At 41.3% G+C, this 13,122-nt stretch overlaps 2 protein-coding genes across 3 annotated transcripts in view; one reads left to right on the top strand and one right to left on the bottom strand.

The window, feature by feature from the left end:
* Positions 1–2,919, top strand: part of LOC102298681 (putative monooxygenase p33MONOX) — an 11,081-nt gene extending 8,162 nt beyond the window's left edge. Inside the window, exon 9 of one of the 2 annotated variants that reach the window (XM_005915989.3) lies at positions 433–2,919. In XM_005915989.3, the coding sequence (XP_005916051.1) occupies positions 433–641 (209 nt within the window). In that variant the 3' untranslated portion in view covers positions 642–2,919. Of the gene's footprint in view, positions 1–429 lie in introns of both variants that reach the window. The other variant, XM_005915988.3, reaches the window with a different exon arrangement.
* Positions 2,920–3,513: 594 nt separating this feature from the next.
* Positions 3,514–13,122, bottom strand: part of LOC102297747 (rho GTPase-activating protein 24) — a 9,815-nt gene continuing 206 nt past the window's right edge. Inside the window, exons 2-9 of the mRNA XM_005915984.2 lie at positions 10,578–10,691; positions 10,018–10,225; positions 9,807–9,939; positions 9,599–9,672; positions 9,359–9,480; positions 7,261–7,495; positions 5,067–6,011; positions 3,514–4,810 (exon numbers count right to left, since the gene is read on the bottom strand). Coding sequence (XP_005916046.2) covers positions 4,570–4,810; positions 5,067–6,011; positions 7,261–7,495; positions 9,359–9,480; positions 9,599–9,672; positions 9,807–9,939; positions 10,018–10,225; positions 10,578–10,691 — 2,072 coding nt within the window. The 3' untranslated portion in view covers positions 3,514–4,569. The remainder of the gene's footprint in view (positions 4,811–5,066; positions 6,012–7,260; positions 7,496–9,358; positions 9,481–9,598; positions 9,673–9,806; positions 9,940–10,017; positions 10,226–10,577; positions 10,692–13,122) is intronic.

Here is a 13,122-nt window from a genome sequence, read left to right as displayed (position 1 = left end):
AAAAAAAAACAGACAGCTGCTTTATATTTATAGTGTGGTGGGAGAATCAGATTCTTTATTATTATTATTATTATTATTATTATTATTGTTATTTTTTGTTTTTTTGGGGGGGGTAAGAGATTAAATTAGGCTGAGGGGGTTTTCTTGAAGATGGAGAAGTAGTTTTGGGTGTGTTTGTTTTATTTTGGGGTGTTTTGGTGGTGTGGGTTGTGTGTCTGTGTTATAATGGGAATTATTTATTTTTATTAATTGGCTCTGACAATGAATTCAAAGAGATAATAATTTAAAAAGAAACCGTTATTTGTGGACACATGTTGTAAAATGTTTAAAATGTATTGATTTTATTTTTTTATTTTTTAAAATATTGTCACTTTATATCAACCACCTTCTGAGCCTCTTGCAAGTTGTATTATCATCTTTTTTTCCCAGCAGGCTTTGCTCTGCAGGCGTACCGTGGCGCTCAGAAGCCGACCCCCATGGAGGTGATGAAGACGCAGGCTCGACTGGCCGACAGCGCTTCCATTCAGAAGGTGTCTCCACCAACAATGGAGATTCCCACGGTGGAGGGTCGGCGGCATGGAACCCGAACACACAAGCTCAAACCGAGAGATATGAACATCCTGACGCCCTCCGGCTTCTGAGAACGCAGGCTGCCTGACGCACAGACACCACAGGTCCCATGAAATGATGACGTCCTCGTGCTTAGTTCAGTGTATTCCAGTTCTCCTTGTTTTCTTTTTTTAAGTCCAAATCTTTTCAAATGTTACCGTGTTTAGGTTATTAACGAGGTCCGGTTACTCTTCCAAATATAAATCCAACAGATTTTGCACTGCCTAAACAGTCCTGTATAAATTTCTGTCGTTAAGCCATAATTTAACCCACCAAGTACCTACCTTGGATCTGCAAGTGCAACACTATTTGCCACAGTTTGATGGAGAACGTTGTAAACAAACCTCAACTTAGTCTAATTGAGGTGGCAGGGTGGCTGAGCTGTAAGCTAAGCACCCAAACTGACGGTCAAACATCACAATTTACAGACAGACCTCCTAATCACGTTTGACCTTTAATTACTGTAATAATCCGGTCTTTGGGTTTTTGGTCAGTTAATCCAAGCTTGTGGTTTTGCCTCAAAATAAAAGTGGACCAGTAAATCTGACTAACTGACTGATTATCATCTGACCTGCCAGAGAAGAACTCTTGCAATCATGTTTCAATTTAGATCTTTTTTTTTTCCCCCCCACGTTATCCAAAGGCTTAAACGTCTCTGACCTGAAATTATGCTGGTAATGACTTTTCCCATTCCTCCATAGATTTGGGAGTGAGCAGCTTTATGTAAATATTTTTGAAATATCAACTGTGGAACTTAAACTATTTCATGGGACCTTTTAACAGCAGCTCTAACCACTTAAGATAACCACTGTGCTGTCCACCATCTTTCCCATTTAAAAACAAACATGGTATATACATTTGAAAAACAAAAAAGAAAACCGTGATGCATATTCAGTGTTTCTTGGATGTAAAATCAAACGCATTGACCAACCAGGTCAGCATGAATCACCCCACAATGAAGTGAAGAGCTTATGTTGGTGAAGCTGAAGCTGAAACTGAAGATGGTTGCGATCCAAGTTTATAAGTATCATATACTAACGCACTTTATCCTCATCATAACTTCTAACTCAACCCCAGACCCTCTGCTGTCACGCAGCCCTCCAGAGTAACAATGCTAAAGCTTCCTCTGATATGTTCTGCCTGTCACTAAAATATTTTTCTTCCATTTTGGGATGAATAAATAATAAATTTCTCGGGTGCAGTTCAGTATCAGACAAAATAAACAAACAACGATTCTCTAATTATATTGTAACAAGTTTTGTCTCAGGAAAATTGTCGGGCTCCTCCTCAAACGTTCCAGTTATTTCTTTTGCAGGAAATGGTTTTTGTTTTGTTTTGTGGGATATTTAATGTATAGATTGAAGTTTGCTTGTTTTTTTTCCACTTCCTGTTTTGCAAAAGATTTTATTCCCTTTTTGGGTATGAGAAAAAACTATCTTAGTAAATTTAGGAAGAAAAGCTAAACGATGGGAAGAATTCCTGTTTGTAGTTAGTGCTTATTAGCTGATGTGTGCCCAGTGAGCATCCTGCAGAAACAATCACAGATGCTCTTTCTGTGTTTGGCAGTTTCTTTTTTTTTTGCGGGGGGGGGTGTCCCCAGTTGCAACAGTGTGCAAACAAATGTTCTTCATCTCTAAAAGGCCTTAATATACGAGGAAGTAAATGTAATGCAAGGTTTTATTTTACTTCTCTTAGTGGTCCTACAATGCTAGCTTACTGGTAATAATCGATGTTATATGCAAAGTCTCTGCAGGATGATGCATGCTACGCTTCTTAGAAAATACTGGGCGCTGTAGTTCCACCGCTAAATGAAAAGGTAGATCCTGGTTGGAGTTACTGATGATGCACTCTTGTTATGAAGTGGAAACGGTCCCTTTGTTGGGAATAGATTTGGCGCTTTTTGTAACACAGCAGTGGACGATTTCATGAAGTGGAAAGTTCCATGTCATCTGCCACCTGTAACTCTGCTGTGGTGTTTAGTCACATGTTGTTTCCTTTTGGTCCTGTGTGAACAACCCTGGACACAAAAGCAAACGCCCACACTGTTGTTAGATGTGTAGCTATTAAATGACAGTTTTGTTTTTTTGCTGTTATTTTTATGTTCACAAGTGCTTTGTGTTTAAAGTGTGACCCTTTAAATCTTCCTCCAGACCGAAGCATCAGAACCGAACCTCCTCTGTATGTACGTGTGACTCTGTAGTAGTGACTGAAGTAATGTTTGTTTGGTTTTTTTGTTTGGTTTTTTACCAATTAATGGTTCAAAGAAGTTTTCCTGGATTTCCTGAATAAATGTTACACTCTCATCAGCCACACAGGAGTCAAGTGTTCATTGTGTGTGTTTAAAATCTGTTTCGTCAAACATTTTAAACGGACCCTCCTGCCAGAACAGTTACATTTATCTGTTCATTTTATATATAAAATAAAAACAGTTATATACGCACAGTGACATCACTTAATAGTTGTTTATCTCCCACATCCTGCTTTATCGTGCTTTTAAGCTCTAAATGTTACCATAATTTCTAAAATGAACATTTTGCAGACTTTAAACTCCTGATGGAGACGATACACTCAACAGCAGTGTTTATTGCAATTATAGATCCATTTACAGTTATAGTGGTCTCCTGTTTTACAACTATGAATTTAATTTAGCTTCATTTTTATAGATCCAGAAACAACTACGGTCTTTTATATACAGCTGTTGTTGGTGTTTTTTGTTAGCTGGTGGATGTTAGGATGCCAACTTGTAACCCATCTAAGGTTCGGGTTTAGGTTCAGTTAACATCCACTCTGTTTCAGTTGACATCTTTAAAGTTCTGAAGAAGTGCTACATCTTCCTTTTATAGATAGTCTGTGGCTGACTGACGGGCAACAAAGAAAAAAAAATCAAGTTTTTATTTTAACAAGTTTTCTTTTTTATTGTTATTTGGAAATGCATCATCATGCAGTCTTCAAGTTATTTGGCACACTACACTGTAGAAAGAAAAACATTTCCCCTCTGCTTCTGTTGCAGTGCATCTCGAGCCTCAGAGATTTCCTGCAGCGTGTGTCAGTCTAGTTCCCTAAAAAACAGAAGTCATGTTTAACCACATCCAGTCCATACATGACGTAAAACAGTCTGTCAGCCAGTGTTGGTCCACCTGACTCAGAGATCTTTACAAAGTAACCCAGACTGCTCTGATGATTTGACCTGTGAAACAAATGTTATTTCAAACCAGTCTTTCCATTTAGGACAACAAAGTTGATACCGGCTCACTTTGATGAAAGACATTTTGGTGAAAGGTTTTTTTTAATTTTGTAGGATGAAAAATATGAAAGTGCATGTGAGCTTGTTCAAAATCTATGTGGTTTATGGATGCATGCCAACAACAACCTAGAGATGATCACTGAAAAAGCACTTTAGCTTCTCTTTATGGTTACTGTTTACTCAGCAGGAAACGCTGGGAAAGTCAAATCAATATCAAAATTCTAGATTATGCGTCCCACATTGTTCCACACAAACAGTCTTTGTCCTACATTTGTTTTTTGGGATCTGGTCACCTGAGTTCTGTCTTTCTGAATATCCTGACATATTCCTCATATGTCAGGTCATAATCCACATCAGGAAGCTTGTGTTAGAATATCTCTGAGGTGTATCTGACTCTGCAGCAGCCTGAAAATCCAAGAAGAAAGTCGAGTAACTAGGCAGCGATAGATCGAGCAGTCCACCTAAGCATAGTTTTAGAGAAGACCAGCATTAGTGTTCCCTCTACTACATGGACACAAAGTGAACAAAGCTGGAATTCTCTGACATGTGGTCATAACACATCGTAATCCAAGCATCTCAGATGTGTGGGTCATCTGTGACGTTTTCAACTTGGAGAAGGTCGACGTCCATGCTGAGAGCGTCTTTCTCCCCCTCCTCCTTTCACACTGTTTAGTGCCCTCCATTGCAGGCTTATCCAGATCTGTCAATACGCATCTTCAGATACTCCCTCCTACTCTCCCTTTTTTCTCTTCTTCACTTCTCCTGATATCTCCATACATCTGGAAAAACAGCTCCATGTCTCTCTGCAGTTTGGTGTTTCGGCGGTCGGCGTCTGCTTTGGCTCGCTCCATCTTGCGAATCTTGATTTCAGCAACACTTTGGCTGCGCTTCTGCTGCTCCAGGCTGGCCCGCAGGACTGCAACCTGCCTCTCAAGCACGTCATTGCAGCGCTCCAACCTGCAGAGACACCATAAAACGTGGTGAAGGCTTTAAGCAAACACTGGTGGCACGGCACACATTATATAGGATCATTTATGCTGATTCTGTTACAAGGGAGTTTTTCCTTGCCACTGTCGACGAGTGCTTTCTCATAGGTGGTTGTCTGATTGTTGTGATTTCCATTATTGTTGGCTCTTCATCTTAAAGTGCTTTCAGGCAACATGATTTGGCACTATATAGATAAACTGAATTGAATACACTGAAGGTGTCTCACCTCTGTATCCTGGTCTGGTACTCAGACTTCTGCTGGGCCATCCTTTGCCGCAGCTCATCCAGGAGTGAGTGGGTGTCCCTGGGTTGTAGATGATCTTCATCCCCCTGGAGATCAGGAGAACCTGAGGGAAGGAAGACATCTGAGCTGCCTGTACTAAGAGGGCTGCCACTGCGTACTGAACCCGAGGCTGGAGAGTTTGGGTGGTGAGTGTGGTCGTCATGGTCGTTATCACTGTTTTCATCATCATCCTCGTTGCCATCTTCATGATCGTCTTTGTCACTGTTTTCCTTCTCTGCTTCCTGATTTGAAGGCAACCCTCCATTTCTGACTGGACTAACTACACCGACATCATCACTGCTCTCATCCAATGGTAAAACCTCGCAGGAAGACCATGAAGAGGAATCCCTCGTGTGCTCCACTTCTTCAAGCTCTGCCTCATCTTCACCAGTTCCAATGTGGCCTCCGGAAGAGTTCATTTTCAAATGTCCATCAGTGACATCCATCATCGGTGGGTGTAGAGACACTTTGCTCAGATTGTCATAGGCGGAAGGGGTGCTCTCCTCCTGACCCTCACTGCTGCCCCCACTGGCTGTTTCTGGCACTGCACCCTCTTCCTCAGCACCAGCAGAGCTCCAGAAAGCAGAGCTGGCCTCTCCTGGGCCTGGCCAAACTTTGGTCCAGCCCATGAGCTCTGGTCTGGGCTTAGAATTTTCTGGCACCTGGAAGCTGGTTTCAGAGGCTTGAACATTTGCACTGGGTGCTATTTGGTGAGTGTTATGTTGGTGACAGTCGACGTTATGTCTGTCAGAGTGGTGCTGAGTGGGCTGACTGGAGGAGGGTGTGGGGTAGAAACAGTTCCCCGGGTGGGAGGAGGTGTAGCGATGTCCGAGATGTCTTTTCGGACCGGAAGACAAGTCTGATTTGGCAGCAGCTGAGAAGGCACAGCTAGACAACAACAACAAAAAGTTAGAATTTGAAGTTGAGGCACATTCTTGCAGCTGAAATCATTTTTCTTGCAAACTTTAAAAGTTTTAATGACATCAAGTGACAATGAAAGAATGCAAGTAAAGATGTGAAGGAAGAACAGGTTGTTGGGATAGACACAAAGACTGGGGATGATTATCTGGGATCCATCTCTTGCACAGGAAGCACATGAGCAAGGCTTAGATAGAAGAGTCTGGAGGAAAACAGAAAAGGACAGGTACCTATGGCAAGCAGGTGAGGTGTGGGTGAAGCCACATATTCTCATTCCCAAGACATCACAAGTTGATGCTTGGTTAGAAACCCGGTCCCGTCATATTTTAATTATATTTAATTTTATTTATTTAGCACCAAATCACAACAACAGCCACCTCAAGATGCTTTATATTGTAAGCTAGAGACCCTACAATAATAATCAAGGTATACCCAAATATCATCATTTTCTGAGGCACTGATTTTAATAAGGAACAACAAAACTACAGAATTCCACAAAAAACAACCAGAAGCCAAATTGTTGAGCCCTCTTTACACCTATTTATTGCACTTTAAGTTGCTCCTACTTTGGTTTGGCTAGGTTTAGGCTGAAATACCCAGCGCGTCACAATCTGAGGCCAGTGGCTACTGACAAAGTTGACATGTTGAGAGTGAGCATGAGTTGGCCATGATCTCTATTGTTTACAGCTGTGCACAAACCTGTCTCTTGTTTGTTTGTTGTTGTCTCATTCCAGACCTTTAAGATTTGGATCTGGAGATTCGTGTCCTCTCTTAGCTGCCATTTGTTGTCTGACAGTCACAGCCCTGCCTTTCTCTGTCTTACCTCTTTGGGTCTGTGTGAGCTCCACCCTTCTCTCCATCCTCCTGTATCTTCTGTATCTGAAATGTGTCCTCATATTTTTCTTTGCTAAGTGAATTGTGTCTTGCTCCTTTCTCCCTCTGTGTAAATGTTGTCCTTGAGTAATGCCTTGTGTGTGTGTATGTGTGTGTGTGTGTCTTTCCTCTTCCCTGGCCTTTGTTTTTGTGGTGTAGCTTCTCCCTAGATCTCTTCTGTCATTAAAATTTGTGTTGACATATTACTAATCCTTACATTAGGACCTATTTGTGAGTACTGACTTGGTACCCAGAGCACCCAGAGACAGTGTAAGTTTTGAGGTGTGAGGTTTCCACATTGCGATTGTTAGCTGATGGTGAAGTTGTTAGAGCAGGTCAGTTTTACCTGGAGCTCTCTGCGTCTGCAGCAGGCTGTCCCGTCTCCCTGAAACGCTCCGCTATGAGAGGCAAAGACAGCTGGCGAGGGCAGGGCAACGGGTGGAGATGAGGCTGCTTCAGAGCACTTGGAGATCCATGTGAACTTCTAGTTGGGCGGGCATAGATGGGTGGAGAAATTTTTGCAAACAGAGACTCGTGTTCTGTGATCAGCTCTAACATTAACACCTGGACCAGCGCTGCACCTAGAGCACAGACAGATATTCTCATTAGACCTCGCTGCTTGTGTTCACAACCTTAGAAAATTCACTGCAGTCAGACCAATCAGATGACCACTATTATATCAAGCTAGTCGGGTGTGTATGCTGCTCACTGTGTTCTAATATTAACTTAAGGAAGAAAGAAGCACTGGCTGCACATGGAGCATAATAGCATCACAGCTAAGCAAACAGGGACATGGAGTCATGCAGCTGACTAATTTGTGAATTACACTTCTAAACGATTACATCATCATTTAAACCTTGGCATACCGTATGTATTAAGATTAATGTTAAAATTCTTTATTTGTGATTGTAGAAAGATTCAACAACATTTATTTTGGTGACTATCAACCAACGGCAACTGATAAAAGTGGCTTAAAAACTCACATACACACAAAGATACTAGTAATTAAAAGAGCTATCAAAAGTATTGATCAAAATAGCTGTATCAATGAGAGGAATACATAAAAATAAACACAATACAATATATATATAGATATTTATAAAGATATTTATTAAAGCTACTCCACAGTGTATATTCTGGCTTTTTGGTGTTTTGAAAGTGACTTGTCAGCAGTGTTGGTCAAGTTACTTGAAAAAAGTAATCAGTAATTAGTTACTGATTACTTCCCCAAAAAGGTAATCCCATTACTTTACTGATTACTTATTTTCAAAAGTAATTAGTTACTTAGTTACTTTTTAAAAACACGATTTACAACCTGAATAGGTAATAAAGTGATAGATCTTTCAGCCCAATTCTACTTTTTCTACATAATCCATCATACAAAATGTAATCAAATGGAAAAGTCCCTTTTTAAAACTTGTTTTATTAGTTTTAATCTTTTAACTTTATGCATCAAGCAAAAATGTAATTATCTGCAACATTCTCTGACTGGACGAAATTTGTTTAATATGTAAACCTATTTTCTGCACATTCCAGCACATAAAGTAAAATATTTTTTGTGTTTACACTCAGTCTTTCAAATAGATGCAAGTAAAACACAGCAGAAAATAAATAAAGTCAAAGACTCAGCGGTCCTGTTGCTCTATTTTCACCTGTAAAGCAGGAGTGGGGTAGGCGGAGGTTTACCCTGGTGCAGGTGTGCCGCGGTCAGTGGAAGAATCCGCGAGTTTCTCTGTGAGTTTCCCATTACGTCGTAGCTACTCGGTGCTTGCTTGGAAGTTTAGGGGTTTTTTTCGCTGTAAAAAGAAGTTTTCTTCCCACGCACACGGACACTAATGTTTTTGTCACTTTTTATGGAATCAAACTCAAAGTAAGGTCAGTACTTCCACGCTTTAAACGCTGCACTCGATATATTATCCATTGTTGATCTGCACACAGCTGTTGTCACGAACGTCGCACTCGCTTACGTCACTGTCATGAGACATTCTCGCAAAAAAATCACGGTTTTAGTAACGCAGCGTTCCTACGGGAAAGTAACGGTAATCTAATTACCGTTTTTGCAATAGTAATCCCTTACTTTACTCTTACTTGAAAAAAGTAACGCGTTACTGCCCATCTCTGCTTGTCAGTCACAAAGAAGACACACCCTAAAGCTTACCCTGCTTTATCATCCATTTAACTCTAAATATGGGACCATAACTTTTAAAAATGAGCTTCACGCTGTACTAAAGAATATCTGAAATAAGTGACTAGTGAGAAACTCATCTTCAGGTCAATCACCGAGGTCATACCCATGAGACGAGTAGTAGAGTCACCCCCTTGTGGCCAATAAAAATCATGACGGTTTATGGCATTTCTGCATTTACTCTCTTTTCAGACTTGGAGGCTGTGTCTGCCTTTAAAATAAAATCTACAGATGGCACAAGTGTTCATGTCCTGTTTACCTCCCACGATGCTTTGTGGGTCTTCAGCTTTGGCTCGGAGGATGTTTGGTCCAAACACGGTGGCCAAATTCTGGACACTCATCTTGTTGGTGCAGGAGTAACTGTGGACCTCAGTCAGAAACCTGCACAAACACACACACATTTCCAGTACCCATGACAAGACTAATCAAAAAAACACTCATTTGGTTTGACTATTATTCTTACTTTACTATTATTATTATTATTAAGGGGTGGTCTTACTGGCAGATAAAGTTGAGCAGGTTGAAGTTTGCAACTGGTAACTCATGAAGAAGAATTCTTAACTCCCTCAAACCCTAAAAGAAAAAGGAGAGCAATGCATCAAGGTGACATGTTAAACCACTGAAGGCTAAAATAAGAGTGCAGATTTCCAGAGGGGCGAAGCTGCTTTTAATCAGACAAACTGCTTGATGGTGCAGTGTGCAGTTACCAGTGTGCGGTCACTTGACAGCTTTTGGCCACAGAGCAGGAAGTCCTGGTAGTGGCTGTAAGGAACCAGCGGTTCAGGCAGCTGTCTGAGGTAGAGCTTCAACAGTGATGCCACCGTGTGGACGTCTGTGTTACTGCAGATAAAACGTTTTATCTTATTAAGAGAGCAGATCAGAAGAAAAGCAAAGGGAACATTCAGAGAGGAACTTTACCTATCGAAGGATGGCCTCTCTCCTGAATCGAAAGCCTCCTGCAGCTCTTTGACTAAACTGGCCCGTCCAGGCTGGCGAAACAAGCCCACTTCATGCAGACCTCGCTCTCGAATGAAGGTCACGCATTGCTCCACCACCAGAGGAACCAAACGCACCCCATAACGCCGCTCATACAGCACCGTTTCCTCCAGGCGCTGACCAAAGACCCCTGCAAGAGGGAAAGATTTACTGAGTGCTCTCTCTTAAGAGTCTTCAAACCATAAACAATAATAAGACTTTACAGTGTTAGGTAAGACTTGTAGGTGACCTTGCACATCACATAGCTCTAGTCGCATAGAGTCAATTTGACAACATGAGCAAGAGGAGGCAGGGATGGATGCATGCATGAACTGTATCTGGGATACTTACAGCGCCAAAGTGTTGTGTTTGTATAACAACACATCTCAATCCTTAATCTCAGATACCCTTCATATTATATCGAGCAAAACCAAACGAAAGCAGGATATTTTTAAGCTGTGTACCAGTGAAGAATGAGAAATAAAGCCAATGAATATATGTACCTGTGAAAGGGATCCAGACACCCTTGTTAAGGCTCTTCAGCCACTCGTCACCCTGACCGGCGCTGTTGGATAAAAAGAAATAGGAGCCTGGGCTGGCCAACACATCTCTGTTACCTACAAACACACAAATGGGGAGATGTTAAGGAGCTTACTCAGGTCATGTCTGGACTTGTTATAATAAATTCAGATATTATTACCTATCCTCATAGTACTTTTATAAAACATCAGATCATAATTTAAACCAACAACTTTATTGCACTTCTCTTATGCTGTTTAATGATTATCACTTGTATAAGCAGAATAATGGTGTGACCTTTGCATCTCAGTCACAGCGTTTACAGTTTCATTCACAGATGCTGCAGCCTCACTTTCACTTCCCTCCCTGCACGCATTTCTTCTTTTCGCTCTTTTGCTCGTCTCTGAGATGTGGAAGTGGAAGGGTAGGTCAAATCACAATTGGCTGGAAGCTCACTAGACGAAATGGCTTACAAATTAAAATTTAGTGATACGCTCCAAGGCTGGAGGGTACCCTGGGTGGGTAAAACACACAATCAGTCCAGATACATATCAGTTAGATTTTGAGCAAAGAGAAAGAGAAGAAGGTAATGATTGAATCAGAATAAATATTTCAAGTAATTTTGCAGCGACCCCGAGATACGAACCATAATGTTACTCTGTCAGCAGTGTTGTCTGGATGGGTCATCAGTGACTAACTGTTGTGATATTGGGTTGATGTCATTTTATTTGAAAGTGTTCTGTTTTATTCTGTTATCGTTCGCCCCTCCTCATTAGTTTCAGCTGGGTTTAGGCTGTCACACCTGCGCCCAGTTAGTCATTGGTCTCCTCAGTGTATTTACCCACGGATGTCTTTTCCTCGGATGGCAGATCATCTTGTATTCACTGCAGTAAAGTAATTCAGGTCTTCCTGGATTCCCCACTTTTTTTATTTCCTTGTGTGTGACTGCTGGACGGTTCTATTGATGCTCCTTGATTGTTTGCCACATAGATTGATCTCCTGTTTATGCCTCATGTTGCCTCAAATGACAGACTTTGTCATACTAACATTAGACCTCTCCACACTTGATGAGTAAAACCTTTAAAGACTGATTTGGCTTGGACACAAAAAACCTAGTTGGTTCTATGTGCTCTTTACTAAACTTTCATTGCTTTATTTACAGTTGACAATAATCCTCATATACTTTATACTGGGCCTTGGAGCAGCCTCACTGTTTTATCTCTCTTCCTTCTCTTCCCTTTAAGCTTGCTTATGATTGGCTGCCCATCATGAACACACACTGGAGCAGCAGGAGGGCGGAGCTTCTGTGGTAGAGTGTGGGGTTGCAGCAGTCTGTCTTACTGGATTACGATTATTCTTTGTGGCACAGATTCAATAAGGTGCTGGAAACATTCCTCTGAGGTTTTGGTCCATGTTGATGTGATAAAATTCATGCAGCTGATGCCATGATGAGCCCAAAAGTGCTCTACTGGATTGAGATTTGGTGACTGTGGAGGACATTTGAGTACAGTGAGTTTTGTGACACGGTGTGTTATCCTGCTAGAAGCATCAGCCATTAGAAGATGGGTACACTGTGGTCATAAAGGAATGGGCTTAAGCAGCAACAATACTCAGCTAGGCTGTGGCAGTTAAGTGATGCTCAGTTGGTCCTAAGGGACCCAAAGTGTGCAAAGAAAATATCTTCCACACAACCACCATCCTGAACACAAGGCAGGATGGATCCATGCTTTCATGTGACTTACATCACAGTCTGATGCTACAATTCCAAAGGTCACAGCAGAAATCAAAGCTGCTGAATTTGGTCAGTCCCTGCAAACTGTAGCTCCAGGTGTCTGTTCTTAGCTGAGCTTAACTTCAAAGTTTGGTTGTAATGAATTGTTATTTGACTTACTGTTGTCTTCTTATCACCTTGAAACAGTCATTTCCCTCTGATTTCTGCATGAACAAGGCATTTTCACCCAAAGAACTGCTCACTGGATAGTTTGTCTTTTTTTAGGCAGTTCCCTTTAAACCCTACAGACAGGCTTGTGCAGAAAAATCCCAGAAGATCAGCAGTTTCTGAAATACTCAGACCAGCCTGTCTGGCATTGACATCCATGCCAAGTTCCAAGTTGCTTCCACATTTTGAACTTCAGCAGGCTATCTCAACCACGTCTACAGACAAAAGCAGACTAGATCTTCTTTTAGTAATTTAATTTATAGTTATAATGATGAACACAATTTTGTTTTGAGGAAATTCTATATTTTCTATTGTGGCATTGTTGTATTTTTAGAATAGTAATCCTGTGTAAGCTGGACTTCAGCAAAGCAGCACTGTTGTATCTATATATATACCGCAGTGTCACATCCATTCAAATATGCATTAACCTTCTGATATAACCAGCATCAGGACACAGAGACATCTCCCCACTTTAATCACTGACTCTTGACGCTTTCCTCTCTCCTCTCATCCTTTCATCCTTTCATGCTCCACTGTCTGTACTCCTCAAAGTCACATGAAACACACAGACACATATGTCTGAAGCACAC

This window comes from Haplochromis burtoni, unplaced genomic scaffold, assembly GCF_018398535.1.
Source record: "Haplochromis burtoni strain Fernald_Lab_line unplaced genomic scaffold, NCSU_Asbu1 Contig_17, whole genome shotgun sequence".
Classification (NCBI taxonomy): Eukaryota; Metazoa; Chordata; class Actinopteri; order Cichliformes; family Cichlidae; genus Haplochromis; species Haplochromis burtoni.
This window is presented reverse-complemented; position numbering and strand designations above follow the sequence as displayed.